At 38.5% G+C, this 16,916-nt stretch overlaps 1 protein-coding gene across 1 annotated transcript; it reads right to left on the bottom strand.

Annotated features, from left to right (window-relative positions):
- Positions 1-3,041: 3,041 nt before the first annotated feature.
- alkbh3 (alkB homolog 3, alpha-ketoglutarate dependent dioxygenase) lies at positions 3,042-15,774 on the bottom strand. Its single transcript, XM_069695419.1, has 11 exons — positions 15,684-15,774; positions 15,244-15,282; positions 14,773-14,858; positions 14,464-14,573; positions 14,308-14,342; positions 14,109-14,156; positions 12,989-13,092; positions 10,844-10,932; positions 10,347-10,556; positions 9,458-9,556; positions 3,042-4,831 (listed from the first exon to the last, which is right to left on the bottom strand). The coding sequence occupies exons 2-11, from the start codon at positions 15,246-15,248 to the stop codon at positions 4,706-4,708; spliced, it is 912 nt and encodes a 303-aa protein (XP_069551520.1). The 5' UTR covers positions 15,249-15,282; positions 15,684-15,774; the 3' UTR covers positions 3,042-4,705.
- Between the last annotated feature and the right edge of the window lie 1,142 nt (positions 15,775-16,916).

A 16,916-nucleotide genomic window follows, 5' to 3' on the forward strand; every position in this document is an offset into this window, starting at 1 on the left:
ACCTCGCCAAGATGGCGGACGTTTTGTTGTATGTAGTCTGCATATAATTAGGAGGTACTACTTTGTCATACACACACATCTTGAACTTTGACCCCCTCGGTCATATCTGTCACAATCTGTACCGCCACATTTAAAGGAAAAGGAAAAAGGAATGCGATTTGGAACGAGTGCTACACTTAACGTTACGCTTCCCTTTAATGCATCTTTTTCTTCTTCTTCTTTATTTTGCGAAGTCCAACCAGGAGGAGCATCAACTCTATTTGTGGCTCAGTCGATGTGACAAATCTTCTGCTGCGCAAAGGACCGTTGGAAAGAACAGCCAGAGAAGCATTCTGACCTGCATTCTGCAAAACATGACTGGATGCAGTAGGACAACATGGGATTTGTGGCATACTGCATTTCACATATTATGTATTGGGACATACTAAATATTTTTCTAACATACTAAATCATTTGGTTTTATGGTCATTTGAACGCACAGTAAATCATTTTTTGGAGTGAGTAAATGCTGTATGTTCCTGATCCTGGTCCCGGTCTAACGTGTTCAATGCAACTGTAATTATTTGCCTTCTTTTACGGTAATGCTGCCCTGCAGATAAAAAGACTTAGTAGTAGTACTATTGCTTGCCAATTACTAGTTTACAATGTTGATCAGTGTACGCTGGGGCATACATACTCCCCACCACTCATTCATTTCTCCCGTACATCACTATATCACCATCTTGGCCATCAGCAATGATGTCATGAGCAATGACATCTGATTTTTTTCACAATAAAAGTTAGGATGTAACTATGACCTGCAATAATTCAGATCACTGCCAATTGTTCTGCAAAGAACACCAAGTTCTTAGATTGACTTTCAGTGTCCGTTTATTTTCATTCATCGAGTATGCGTAAGGAGTTTTTAAATGCTGAAACTTTTAAGGGTCGTGAGTACAGTTTGAAAAGTAAAAAAAATACGATACAAGGTAAATTCCAGAAAAAAAGTTTTTGACATTTTTTTGGTCCACAGCGATAAATCCAAATCTTTCTGTACACTAAATTCTACTTGAAGAGATGAAGACATCTTATCAGTCTTATAAGGCTTTATCAGTCCTGCTGACTGGTATGGACTTACACTCCACTTTCTGTGTGGCATGATTACATAACCATGGAGCAATGTTCAGCCTTTCATCCATTTGACTTTATCCACCTTTCTCAGTTCTTGTAAAGCAGCTCCTGGCTGTTCCAGCTCCATTTATACAAAAACCTTATTGGAGCAACAGGACATTTTGTTCCAGCCAGCTTTTCCCCTCTGAGAGATATCACTATTAAAACTGGTCCATGAAACTTCAGTATCTGAACATCCCTCCTGTTTTCAGGCAGTGGGTTACAGTTAAGTCCCGCCTCTCATTTACCAGGGAGTCGTTTTACTATGACCAACACTTAGACTGAAGCAATCCACCACACAAACAACTATTAATAAACTAGATGGAGAGGTTACATGTCCTGTGACCTAATATACTAACCTAAATATACTAACATATAATGTATCACTTGGAATTACCAAGAGTTGTGGGATCAGTGTCATAAATGTGTGTGACATAAATATTCAGAGAGACTGCACTCCTGAGTTAGTTCTTAACACCCTCAAATAACCTTCGAGATGACGGTCATAATTTTAAGCCAATTGTTTCATTATACAACCTATACATTGAATTTGAGCCAAAATGAAAAAAAATAAAATGCCCCTAATATATATTTTTTTAATACAACCAGACTATAAACTGTTTAAGAACTTTTCATCAAACAACACTATCACATCTTTTGGGTGTAATTACAACACAGGTTACGTAATTTTTTTTTTGACTCTCAGAGAGCCTGGAGCCAACTTTTTCCTGTTCGCAGTATTTTGCAAACAGTATGCTCAGATTTCTGTATATTTACATGACAAACATCTCATTACATCTAGGTTTATGTTTGAACCTGTATGTCCCAAATACAGTTTTGACCCTTGATGCACAACATGGCCAGAAATTTATCATTTAAATTCCACGTTTTGTATCAGATAAGATATATAATGCTTATTGAGAAAATACCATTTTTGGAACATACATTCAGGATAATAATTTCAGAACCACAGCATCAAAAACATGTCTTCTGCATCTTTAGTGTTAGAAAATAATCAGAATAGTCCATCATGTGGGTGGTTAAAATAGTCTGTATGACATGATCATCTCACAATTTTAGACATCAATGTCATTTTTGAAAAGAATTCCGAGTCGTTTCCTGATCAAATTTGCTCTAGTAATCTGCTCACGTGTTTAAAGCAATGCATTTCTCAACAAAACCATTGTGGAACTTTTCCCGACGTTTCCCTACCTAAGTATGTGTAGATTTATTGCTTTAAATCTACAGCAGGAAACTCAGTATCTTTGATTTATGATTATATAACAGGTTCATTAGCTTGATAGCTTTGCTAATGGCTCCTAGAAGTGACATCAGCAGCAGCTTACCATTTCCCTGCCGAGTAGTAAGTTTAACCATCTTTATTTAAGCTTATTAAAGCTTCTCTGTCTCAAGCTTCTTAATCAAATTGTTTATGTCCGTAGGATCTTTCTATTATCTTCACTGCAGTTTACCATGGTTAACGTGTTGCTATGGCGACCTTGCCTGGCTACTTTTTTTTAAAGATGTCTGCATTACTTGCATGACCTTCTTTGCATTGAGTTCATGGCCAAAATTGAATATTTTTAGATATAATCCACTAGTTGCATCAAAAAGGGTTTTGTGATATTAAAAAAAACATTAGGTGAATTTTCTGATTGATAATGTGGACATGTTCCAGAGATATAAATAGGAAACCAAATGAATCAGACCGAATGTGGTAGGTTGAACTGTTTCAAAAATATTCTTACCATTTATTTATTCACCAAAGAAAGGTACGGATGCAAGTTTTTGAACGAGTGTTCACTGAAACACCCGCTGCTTCTGATATCAGTGTCTTCAAGTAACAGCTTGTGCACACAAACAACTGTGATGCTGAACAACAACACACAACGTATAATTAAATAGCTCAGGTTTCCAACAACAATATCTTATTTAATATTTATGAACTGAACATTCATTCTTTTCAAATAAAACAAAAGTTCGGAACTGCTACAGAATCAGAAAGTTTTCCATCAACAAAGTATTCACAAATTATGAGTAGTCCATCTAATTCAATTTGGATAGTTGCTGGTGACACCGTACTGTTTTACTGTCTAAGAACTATATCTGTCACAGTTTATAGCAACTATGTTCTCTCCAAAAAGGTCCCCGAGGTGGACATTTCCATTTTACCAAAAGACATTAAATCCAGCCCGATATCACACCAAAGAGTGCAATACACCCATTAGTCCACTAAAGGATTCCATGTCAGCATTGCGTTTTGCCCCATCCATGTGTGACGAGTACACATGTATGACCAGGGCGGAAGAAGGAGCTCATGTGACGGAGGTCATGTGACAAAGAGTGATTAGTTCCGTGTACAGAGGAGTTGAGAGTGGTTGGATAAAACAAATACAGAACTTCCCCCCGGGAGATCGATATACGAGTCCGTGGGAAAACAAAAGTCAACGTGGATTTTCTTTTAAGTAACGTAACTCGGGTAACCTAAAATATTTACCTTTTGTAACATACGTTTGGTAACTAATGTGATGTACATAATGTTACTTACAGCAAATGAAAACCATGATCTTTTCCTAACCTCAACCAGGTGGTTAAGGTGCCTAAACAGAACACACTGTACTCATCACACCTTGACGAGGCAATACATGACACTAACAAGGTATCCTCTAGTGGACTGACGGGTGTACTACACATTTTGGCGTGATATCAGGCCGTTCTGTACACAAAGTACTCAGATGATCGTCCTTCTTTCTCTTTCATAAGGAAATCTTCCAATGACGTAATTATTAATATGCACGCATACAGACAAAATGGTTAATTGCCAACCTAAAACAATTCTAGTTTAAATGAAAGGTTGCCAATTAAACCAAATAAATCGAATCCGAGACAATGTTCAAAATAAAGACGCGCATGTTGTTTCTTATATCATAACTGACATTATCACCTGGGAGCTTCGCAATACAAATCGGACGACAACTAAAGCAAGTGCCTTGGCTGTACCTCAGTGCAGATAGGCAAGGAGAGGAGGGGCATTTCTTACAAACATCCCCCAACCAGGATTCTGTTCCAGGCTTAATATCATAAACGACTGTCAGCGCTGAACAAATAAATAAAATCAACGTAACAATTATGATGTACCGCCCCTTACAGCCCACAACATGACTCATTCTTCTGCTCAGCTTCTCTGACAACGCTGATATCTGATCATCATGACTGCTCGCAACTGCATTATTATCATGGTTCACTTATGAAGTCAGTGAATATGAGCAGAGTAGCAAATCTCCCTGTTTAAGTTGGAAACCGCTGTTAGTCACACTGTAGTCTGTGACTCACTGATGTGTTTGTTAGGCTCATTTCAAACAGTTGAAATTGTTTACAACCTCAATGAGAACGATAAAGATGTTCACACCACTGTGCCTTTTTTTTTTTTTGGAGGGGGGGGGGGGATTAGCTTGTCTTTTTCCCACCTCAACTTCTTCAGCTGTAGCATTGCGAGTTTAAAAAGTAAAACAAGCGGACAGAGTTTCCTCAATCTTAAGTACTGGGCTCTAAGATTTTACGGTTGCTTGGCCACGAATCGCATCTTGGTGCCCGGTCTGTGCCTGTCCGGCTCGGGGAAGGTAGTTCTGAAGGTCAGGTTGATGCGTGGGCCCTTGTCATGGTATTCTTTAGCCACTTGATGCTGGGGGAGACAGAGAGACTGATAAGCAATGTATTTTACATTTACATGTCAAATATTTACACTTTGATCTTTGATTCAAGAAGATTTTCATAAAGTTAGAAGGTAGAGGCTTTGAGTCGAGGTCAAATATTGTTCTCATGGTTCTAATGGGCGACATTAACGACGACAAATTTTCAACTCAGGATAAGAAATTAAATAATGATTAAAAAATAATAATAATCTGAGAGCACCAAAAAGATCTGTGGTATATTGTCATGAGTTTCCCAACCACGGGTATTTTTGCTTTGCAGCTGACCTCTGCTCTACATACAAAAGTCAGACAGAAGCTGGGACAACAGAAAACAAACACCATTTTCTTACCATTTAACATTTGGGGTAAAAGTCAAATTTATTGACATATGCTAAAGCAGTGAAAAATTACAAACACAGAGGTTTTTCGCAATCATTTTCAGCTTCACTTATGTTTGACCTTTTGCACTGAAAATTATTGCTTTGATATATTTGTGAATCTTGCATCATCAAAACACACAAACCAACATGTACATACTCCTCCTTCACCTACATCTGAATAAGAGGTGAGAGGTTTCCGTATCTATAACAGTGTCAAAATAAAGGGCCTGAAAAAAGCTGAAAAAAAATATTTTCAAACAAATGTAGTAATTTAGCTGGACTGTCAGGTTTAGTAAATATTTAGTGCTCAGTTCCAAACCTCTCCATCTGAGCCAGATGGTTTTGTTAGGCTGACTCTGACTGCAATAACAGAGAGAGGATTAATGACTGGAATGATCTTCTTTCTCTGGAAAAGTCTTTAAAGGAGCAGTGAAACCTTTGTTGAGAGACCGAGGGAGATGTCGCCATAAAACACCTGTGACCTTCTCCTTTTTTTTTTTTTTTTTAAAGCTCAAACCTCTTTTACTACCTCTGCAGTTCTCCCAGACTTTATTCCTCACTTCACTAAATTTTTTGTGAGTGAGTGAAAATTGCGGAGTGGAGGGTCGCTCTGACAAATCATATGGAGGCACTTCTTGCAACAGTAGCAACATTGTTATGGATTTTGTGATATCGACTAGTGGACATAAAATGTATATATCCATGTTAAATGTTATTCATTAATGTTTATTGCTTTGAGAACAACACATGGAGTTACACAAGAGTCCATTTGTGGATCATTATTATGACACTGAAAGGCACAGACATTCACTGCCTTTATGAAGTAGTGCAGTTTGTCCACATAAGAGTGTCTTCAGGGTGGAGGTGGCCCATTTGCCGTTCTATACCAATGATAATGTATTTTTTTTTAACTCTTTTCAATGCAAACTTTAATATGGTACAGAGACATTAGCAATGATTATAACTAAGGATACAAGTCTGTTACATCACTGACTTTATGCTTCTATACTTGATGGAACATACTGTACATATTTACATTGATATTTCTTAAGTAGTTTTTATTCTTCATGACTTTTGTTTTTTATTTTGACTTTAAGTGTTTACCGTACTCGGGTCCTCTCCTCCACAGCTGTTTTGTTATGCAGCCTTGACCCTTCTTTGGTCTGTACAAACTTGGTTAAGGTAGACGTGTATAGTATGATCTGCAGTGCATCCAGAAAGTATTCACAGCGCTTCACTTTTTCCACATTTTGTTATGTTACAGCCTTATTCCAAAATGGATTAAATTAATTTTTTTCCTCAAAGTTCTACACACAATACCCCATAATGACAAAGTGAAAAAAGTTTGTTTCAAATTTTTGCAAATCTATTAAAAATAAAGAATGAAAATATAACACGTACATAAGTATTCACAGCCTTTGCTCAATACTTTGTTGAAGCACTTTTGGCAGAAATTACAGCCTCAAGTCTTTTTGAGTATGATGCTACAAGCTTAGCACCTATTCTTGGGCAGTTTCTCCCGTTCTTCTTTGCAGGACCTCTCAAGCTCCATCAGGTTGGATGGGGAGCGTCGGTGCACAGCCATTTTCAGATCTCTCCAGAGATGTTTAATCGGGTTCAAGTCTGGGCTCTGCCTGGGCCTCTCAAAGACATTCACCGAGTTGTCCCGAAGTCACTCCTTTGTTATCTTGGCTGTGTGCTTCGGGTCGTTGTCCTGTTGGAAGATGAACCTTCGCCCCAGTCTGAGGTCCAGAGCGCTCTGGAGAAGGTTTTCATCAAAGATGTCTCTGTACATTGCTGCATTCATCTTTCCCTCCATCCTGACTAGTCTCCCAGTTCCTGCCGCTGAAAATCATCCCCACAGCATGATGCTGCCACCACCATGCTTCACTGTAGAGATGGTATTGGCCAGGTGATGAGTGGTGCCTGGTTTCCTCCAAACATGACGCTTGGCATTCAGGCCAAAGAGTTCAATCTTTGTTTCATCAGACCAGAGAATTTAGTTTCTCATGGTCTGACAGTCCTTCAGGTGCCTTTTGGTAAACTCCAGGTGGGCTGTCATGTGCCTTTTACTGAGGAGTGTCTTCCGTCCGTCCACTCTACCATACAGGCCTGCTTGGTGGAGTGCTGCAGAGATGGTTGTCCTTCTGGAAGGTTCTCCTCTCTTCACAGAGCAACGCTGGAGCTCTGTCAGAGTGACCATCGGGTTCTTGGTCACCCCCCTGACTAAGGCCCTTCTCCCCCGATCGCTCAGTTTGGGGGGCGGCCGACTCTAGGAAGAGTCCTGGTGGTTCCAAACTTCTTCCATTTACGGATGATGGAGGCCTCTGTGCTCATTGGGACCTTCAATGGTGCAGAAATCTTTCTGTACCCTTCCCCAGATCTGTGCCTCGATACAATCCTGTCTCAGAGGTCGACAGACAATGCTTTGGACTTCATGTCTTGGTTTGTGCTCTGACATGCACTGTCAACTGTGGGACCTTATATAGACAGGTGTGTGTCTTTCCACATCATGTCCAATCAACTGAATTTACCAGGTGGACTCCAATCAAGTTTTAGAAACATCTCAAGGATGATCAGTGGAAACAGGATGGAGGAAAAACTTTTTTCATGTTATTGTTATGAGGTCTTGTGTGTTGAATTTTGAGGAATACAATGAATTTAATCCATTTTGGAATAAGACTAACATAACAAATTTGGAAAAAGTGAAGCGTTGTGAATACTTTCCGGATGTACTGTAGTTTAGACACAAGTGAAGCTTTGATCTGCTCTTCCAACAACCGAGATTTAGTCATAATGAAATTCAAAGAATTGTGATAAACATATTCTCAATGTAGAGTGTGACCCAATTATCTTCAACAGAAACCCACAAAACTCTCTATTTCCTCCACTAAGACCCTCCACTCATATAAACCCGCTTCCTGTCCCTGACTCTGAAATAAATGCATCTTCTTCTCTCAGTGCTACTACGTCTGTCCTCACTGCTGACGTGTGTTCAGTCACAAGTACGAACACCCCCATATATGGTACCAACAGGTAAGGGCAGGCGAGGTTTTTCAGTGGAGGAGTCCTTAGTAGTTATGGTAACAAAAACCCAAGTAACAAGACATAAAGTATTGCTCAAGCTGTTTGAATGACAAGTAAATGTAATGATGGAGGAAGGGTTCAAACCATTTTACTTACAGTAAAAAAAATGACCAGTAAAGCCATGTAAAAATACTCCATTACAATTAAAAGTCCTGCATGAAAAATCCTAGTTAAAGGTCCCATATTGTAAAAGTTTAGACTTCTATTTCTGTTTTGATTATTAGCAGGTTGAGGTGCCATATAAACACTGTGTGTCAAAACACTCAGTCTATGGAGAAATGCACAAAGTCCGTATCCAACTGTATCGTTTGGACTTGTGCAATTTTGTGATGTCACAAACTCAAATTGACACCCATGGCAACTGGCTAAAGGGAATGACACTCTGATTAGTGTATTTCATGTTAAACCCAAAACCACGCGTATGATTAAATAAGAGACTACGTACAACCCCTTAGAACCATGCGCCCTTTTGTGCGCTCAGTTTGTCTGCCTTTAAACAAAAGTGGACATGGATATGCCCTAAATGCACTTGTTTCAGGTATTTTAGACTAAAATTAACAAAAATATAGCCTGAAGATTGGAAATGTAAAGCTAAATTATGTTATTTCGTACAAAATATCTTCTTATTGACGATAAAAACTGTAAATAAAACACCAGAAAAGCTTAAAATATGGGAAGTAAAAGTACTAAATGTTAAAAGCAAAATGGAGGGGTTGTTTTTTAAGTAAAAATACTGGTTTGGTCCCTCTGACTGACATATTATTATATATATATATATATGACATCATTCGGTTATTAATACTGAAGCATCAGTGTGTAAGCAGCATGTTGTAGCTGCTTTAGGTGGAGCTAGCTTGAACTACTTTATATACGGTTTTTTAGCAAGTTTCGTAGCCACCACAGATTATACGCTTGGAGGTGGAGAGTGAAGCCATGGGTATACAATCAGTTGCAATTTGCAACTTCACTGTTAAATGACACTAAATCCTACAAACTGCTTTAAGGAAATTGTTTTCAAAATTTAAAAAAAAAAAAAACACAAACAAACAAAAGAAAAAATATTGTTATATCTACAACTGGATTTCTGTCTGGTTCTCATTGGTCAGCAACTATTATTTATTTAAATGGCTTTTGATTGGTGCAGCCTACCTGCCAGTCGTCTTGTGTGGCTCCTTCCATCAGCAGAAGTGTCCCGTGACTCAGAGGAACCCGAATACGCTCCACGTAAGTGTAGTCGCCATTATCCTCCTAGCACATAAACACACAGTAGAGCACATTGCATAATCCTCTAACACACATACATACATACGTGCGCACGTACGCACGCACACACACACCAGGCACATTGTACTGTCACATTAGGAAGTTTGATGGACAATTTAATGGACACAGAGATGGAAAGAAAAAAACCTAAACTATACTGAAGGCCAATTCTGTTACGAGATCACCAGTACAACTCATCTACACTGTAACTAATCTGCCTCCTAAGAAGCATTTAGCATTTAGCATTTGCAATAACCCACAACCATTAAACATAGGCCTCTAAAATACAATGCTGAGAGTAAACGCAACAAGTGAAATAAGCCTTCTCTCCATGTCCAGTTTTCAGTAACTCACCCTGGCAGCTGTTCTGTGCTCCACTACGCTAACCCTCCTTTTCGTATTAACATTTGCACAGCAGTTTTGCCTTTCTGAAGAAGCAGAGGCAGGAAATGACCTCCTTGAAAAGGGTCAAAAAGAGTATCTGCAGGTTTCAGGGGGCCAAATCACATTACTTTGAGACCTCTTTAATAATTTCTGGATTTAAAGCCCAAACAAGAAAAACATAAAGGAGCTGAGCTTATTTCTAAATGAACACAACAAGCAAAGGTTCTCCAACTATAAAGTATGAGCAGTAACAATGGTGTTCAGACATTCAGTGTACAGCAGCTTTAAATAAGTATTTGAACAATATGTTTGTTATGCTGTATCTACTTCTACTTTAACAAGTATTGTATTTGGAGCCCAGTAAACAAACGTTCATGCTCTATCATCTCACCGGTGGTGGCTGCTTGCGGAGGCTGAACACTCTGGTGTCTCCCAGACTGAAGGAGGCAATGGTGGGCTTGGCACCCAAGGAGGCCTCATCGTCACTGTGCCAGCCGATGCTGTCATGGCCATCGCGATACAAGTTACACAGCAGGGAGTTGAAGCTGGACGCACTCACCTGCTCCACTGCTTGACGAAGGGTTACCAGCAACGGATGCCACTGGGAGGAAATAGCAAGAGTAAGAAAGACAGTTCAGATAATAATATAAAGGAAGAGAGAAGAAATGGAAGATATAATTGGATGAGGAAAAAAAAAGTAACAACGCAATGTTAAAAATATAAGACTACAAAATGAAACGTCACCGTTTAGACTGATCTGTGTTCTCCCCTCGTATATTAATGATGGCAGAAAAAAACAACAATAATTTAAATATATTTATAGTTCAAGACTGAATAATATGCTGTGTGACAATGTGTTTCTTTGAATCTTTGTTGCAGTTTTCTCACCTGTGTGTTGGCAGCCATGGTGGAGTGAGCATACGTGTACGGCAACTCTCCATACCAGCAGGTCAGCCTGGGCTCCCCGTATGCCTCACCTACACCAAAACACACACACACACACACACACACACACACACACACACACACACACACACACACACACACACACACACACACACACACACACACACACACACACACACACACACACACACACACATCACAGAGAACTTTACCGCTGTGTACTTATCAGGGCTGTGTGTTCAATTAAATAACAGACACACATCAGACATCTTCCCTGATTTTTGGGTGAAAAGACTAAAACAATGTGTTTAGTGAGACCTCAGTTTAGGGAATATCAACAGATTTCAAACTTTTTCTATTTGACAAAATATGAGTGACTGCTCAATACAGCAATCTTAAATATCTTCAGTAAAATTTAGTCAGGCAAAGCTTTCATATTGTCAGGAAATGTCATAGTTAAAAAAGCACTATTTACACATTTCTTTTGGCATTCAAAAAGTGTTATGGTTTGATATGCAGCTTTGGTGCTAATATCAAAAAAATTCCTGTACCAGTTATTAATTGATTGACAAATTAAAAAAGGCAACACTAGCTAGCAGCTCCAGATATTACAGCGTTTTCAGGTGACACTCAAAGTATTAAACACTCAACCCATGCAAGCCCTTTAAATGCATTGTAATTATTTGTTTCTTTTCATACAGCGGCTGTGGACAGTGACATCCATCTCTATGTTTGTTTGTTTGTTTGTTTGTTTGTAGATAGATAGATAGATAGATAGATAGATAGATAGATAGATAGATAGATAGATAGATAGATAGATAGATAGATAGATAGATAGATAGATAGATAGATAGATAGATAGATAGATAGATACTTTATTAATCCCCAAGGGGAAATTCTTTCACTACAGCAGCATTTATAGATACAGGAAAGAATAAAATAACAGTAAAAAAATATTAAATATAAAAATGCACAGTATATACAATAAAATAGAATAATTAAATTAAAACTAACTAAACAATAGTGCAAAGTTTTTTTAATATATATATATATATAAACAACCAAGAAAAACAGACAACGGTGTTATTGTTGTGTGATGTGTTGTCTATATGTTGCATCAGTAGGTGGGTAATGGTGGGTGGGTTATGATTTGTACTCCTTTCCAGTGTTAACACACATGTACGATAATCATCTTATCATTTTGAATCTGTTCTGGCAGATAGTAACGTAAACATCCAAATCTAATTTCCCCCAGTCTGTCTTCCTTTGCGTGTCTGGGTGCATCTTTCCATCTCTGGAAACACCCAGCTCTCTTCCAAGAACCAATTGTCTGCCATTAGTGTATTTTGGCCGGTCCTCTGGTAAAGAACACGGTGAAAGCAAAACAAACTGCTCGAGCAGTGATCACTTTTTATGGCGCTGAATTATTCAAGGCCTGTGGATATATATTTATAAATATATGTAATCATATGTAATCATTTATCAACTCTCAAAAGCTTCCATTAAAAGATGTTATCAGGGGGAAAAGATTAAGCATAACCCGTTCATCGTGTGCTGTTCAGAGTCCAAATGGTTGGAAAAAATGAGTCACTGTTTTAAAGGGTGTCTTAAAGCATTGCTGACGTAGGAGAGGGGACACGTTGAAGAGTTAACATCTGTTTTCCACTTCTTCCTCATCTCATCCTTAACCCCAACGTCACATGAACCTTGTTGACAAAGTCTGAGGAAAGATAGACTGAGGATTACACAACCTCTCACTGGGGCCAGCGTTTAGAAATCGAAGCCTCTTGTCTTCATCATGCCGTTTGTCTGTGACGGAGCGATCGCCGAACAGCACACGAGATGGACGAGAGCCAGCTGAGAGAAAAGGCTGATTCTGAGGCAAAGTCTGGCTTCATCTCAACATGCTCGCCGTATCAAGTCTGAGTACAATGCGTGAATTTCCTTTCCTTTTAATTGATAATGCCAACTGTTCTGCAAAAATAAAAAAAATAAAGCCCAAATTAAACTTGAACTCAACAGCAAACCAGCTGCAGAAGGGAATCCCTCTCCGCCCTTCCGTCTACACACCACGTGCTCACAGTTCACATGTTTCACACTGCTCGTTCTTGAGACCCGGGTGCTCACCCTGTCTGTAGTTGGTCTTCTGGGACCAGGGAAGCTCTGCTAGCAGCTTACTGAACATCCAGTCGGCCTCTTCTGGGGGAAGAAACCCAGGCAGCAGCCGCAGTCTGGACAGATGGACAGACAAAACATACACACAGACTGTGTCTCAATAAAAGTATGGTGGATGTATACTCATGTACATGGTAGTCAAGAATAGGATATAAATTCCTGTCTTGATATGGATCGGTTCCTTTTATTTTTTCAATTAAAGGTATTAAAATCACCCAAAATAACAGAAACCCTCCCCCCCAAAAAACAAACTAGAATTGCTGTTTTTTCACCATCTACAATATTTGATTAAACTGGCCTAAAACCATTACCAAAACTTATTGTGGTAGGTGGGTTTTGTCAGTGCCCCTTTATGCTTACACATTGCACATGTTCTATGCCAGCGATGGGCTAAACCTGAAAATCTGATCAGTGCCTCAGCTGCAGAGTAGAATAAAAAGATACATTTTATGACTATAAACACTTAACATTAGCAAAAGAGCAGCATGTGCCGATTGTAGAGGAATGAGACATTTGTTGCTTTATTCCAGAGCTTTTTGGTGCTAAAAGAAGAAGAAGCCTTAGATGTAATCAGAACTGAAATATCAAGGTTTTCCTGTTCCTCTTACTCCAGTTCCACTTCTATTACAGTAACATAAATTCAGTATCACAGTCGCAGAATCAAAATCAGTCACAAAATACAAACTAAGACAATAGTCTGTTTGTCTGTAAATTTGGTAGCTCTTGGTATTTTAGTATCAACGAATGCATCTTTTACACGCTTAACAACTACATGGAAATATTCTTGTTGTACATCAGGTTATATTTACAGCACATATTATGACACTCCTTTACTGTATGTGGGAACCTTAAGCCAACTAAGAGCCATACATTGTCAGGCATTGCTTGTGTGATCACTGCCACCCAGTGGTCTTAAAACTCAATCACAGATTTGCTCCACCTCTGGTGAACACACTGGTTTGGTACCTTACAGCACTATCACTGCTCGTTCTTCTCTTTTCCTTTAGATTGGATTTTATTTCATCTACACTTCCCATGAAGGGAGATTCCTTCTTAATGAAGCTGTACTCACCTGGACACCCCCGATGGGCCATGGCTGATCTCATAATCACCTGCCAGCCTGTCCGGAGCAAAAAGATGTGCATTAATCAACCTGTGTAGTATACAAGCAGGTAACAAGCCAAAATGCCATGTGATAAAACTGAAACAAAAAGAGTTTGGGAAAAAAAAAACCTGAGGATGTGAAGGGAAGATGAAACTGCATAACTTACTCTATCACCTTCTCTGTTGGAACTTCTCGAATGGGCTGTGGTAAAAATTGACAAAAAAAAGAAAAGAGAAAGAATTAGTTCTATCCTGAAATAAATTTTTAACTTGCTGTAAAAGACAAATGTCTTCAGAATGTCTCTTTGGTGTCCACAGTCTACCTTGGTGGGCTGGTAAAACTCAAAAGTCTTTGATGTTTTCTGGGGCCCAGATCCCCAAGAACCTGAGGCTGCGTTGGCATTGTTAGGCTGATAGTTGTTTGAAGCTGCGCCTGTTTAAAAACCAAAATAAGAAGCGGTTATCCACATATCAGGACGGTTTGTAGGGCTCAGAAAAATGTGTTTTTCAAGTTGATGTATTTTTGCATCTGGGGCTATGAATGAATAAAGATATAAATTATGATCTAATTAGGTAAAAAAACATGCAAAAGGAGTCACGTATTTCACAGCAACCATTACACCTTAAATTACCTGTTGGCCCTGAGCGTTTGGGCAGTTGTTTGGCCCAGGAGCCCTGGATTCTGGCACGCTGACGCTTGTCCGACATCACATCACAGCTGCGGTGTGAGAAAGAAGAAGCAGGAGCTCATTAACAAATAGTCCACATTCGGACAGAAATAAAGAAAAGTTTATATGATATTCTTTGCTCCGTAACAATAGATTATGAAGGACCATGAACGTTAAACCACCATGTAACGCCTTCCTTTAATATGTTAAGAAGGACAGAACTGACACCGTGTTCTTCCCTGATATATTCATTTCTACACCGAATAAATAACATGTCTTGCTAATGTGAGATTTTTTTAAAAATATATTTTTACACTCAGCTATTAATTCTAATGCTTAGAAAGTAGGAGTGTTGGTTTTGCGTAATTCACAGTACCAAGTGTTATTCATGAGTCAGTCAGTGGTCATCAGTGACATGTCAGGAGATCTCCTCACCTCATAAGACCTATTGTGTCAGCACCAGGGCGGCAGCAGCTGATGGGGGACAGCATGCATTTTATTTATAGTGACTAGGACGAGGAAGCCCGACAGGAACATTGCATCTCTCATAAGAACACTCGGTTTAGTGAGACTTAGCATTGAGGTACGAAATGTGCCGAGTTTAAATTCCTTTTCGATGGCAGGTTGAAGACCTTTTGACTAATTATTCACAAACTGAAATGGATCATTTCTGCAGCTTTTAGTCAAAGCTGACTAAACTAATATTCGAGCTAGTTAAAGGAGCAAGTCGAACTGAAAATGCTACCTAGGTCAAGTAACGTTACGAGAAGCTGCTAAGTAACTTAAAGTTAAATCAATGAACACTTTGTAAATGTCTGAATTGATGTAAAAATACCAAAGTGACTATTGTTGAAACAAAGCTTTGCGTGACTTACCTGAATTACAGCTGAAACGCAACGACAGAGCAAAAAGAAAAGAGGCAACTTTACTTAAACTGGGGACGGGCATGGTTTAACAGCCATGGCAAGTGTGTCACACAATAATAAATCCTACCCAAAACTGAGACGAGAAACATATGGTTCCGCCCCGTATTTTTGCCACGAATATGAAGTTCAAGCACAAATTTGATGTTTATCAAGCTCAGCTTTGATGTGCACGTGCACTTCAAAGCTAAGTTATTTGATGTAACTCTACTTCTCTGGCCCACAACAATTCAGGGTGAGATAATGCACTTAATAATATTGTGACTGCTGTAGTATGTGAGCAATTGATGTTTAATTCATAATCTGTCTGAGACATTAAACTGCACAACTGTACATATTTACAGTATATAGTTACAACCAGCTCCAAACTGACAGATTTCAACATCAAAATGCTGAAGTGCAAACAAAAGGAGTCTGATAGAAATCACATGAATGGTTAGGACACAATTTTTATATTTGTATAGTTTTCTGACATTACTTTTACTTGAGTAAATTTTAAATGCCAGACTTAAGAGATATTAAAACAGTAAGAACTTAGCAGTATCGGTCTTATTTATATTTCTTTGAGTTATTTTCGAACCAACTACATTTTCAAATCTGACAAATCTGTTAATTATAAATATACAGTATCTATCTATCTAGCTATCTATCCAGTGCATCCGGAAAGTATTCACAGTGCTTCACTTTTTCCACATTTTGTTATTTTACGCCTTATTCCAAAATGGATTAAATTCATTTTTTCCTCAAAGTTCTACACACAATACCCCATCATGACAAAGTGAAAAAAGTTTGTTTCAAATTTTTGCAGATCTATTAAAAATAAAGAACGAAAATATAACACGTACATAAGTATTCACAGCCTTTGCAACTTTTTTCACATTAGCATTATGGGGTATGACGTGTAGAATTTTGAGGGAAAAAAATGTATTTAATCAATTTTGGAATAAAGCTGTAACAACAAAATGTGGAAAAAGTGAAGCGCTGTGAATACTTTCTGGATGCACTGTAGATAGATAGATAGATAGATAGATAGATAGATAGATAGATAGATAGATAGATAGATAGATAGATAGATAGATAGATAGATAGATAGATAGATAGATAGATAGATAGATAGATATACACATACCAGCTTGGTAGTCACCCAACCCTGTGATCAAAGACACAATGGATGCATTTACAGTA

This window comes from Brachyistius frenatus, unplaced genomic scaffold, assembly GCF_029030835.1.
Source record: "Brachyistius frenatus isolate BFR_SWC_R1_liver_20210118 unplaced genomic scaffold, ASM2903083v1 Contig_19, whole genome shotgun sequence".
NCBI lineage: Eukaryota > Metazoa > Chordata > Actinopteri > Embiotocidae > Brachyistius > Brachyistius frenatus.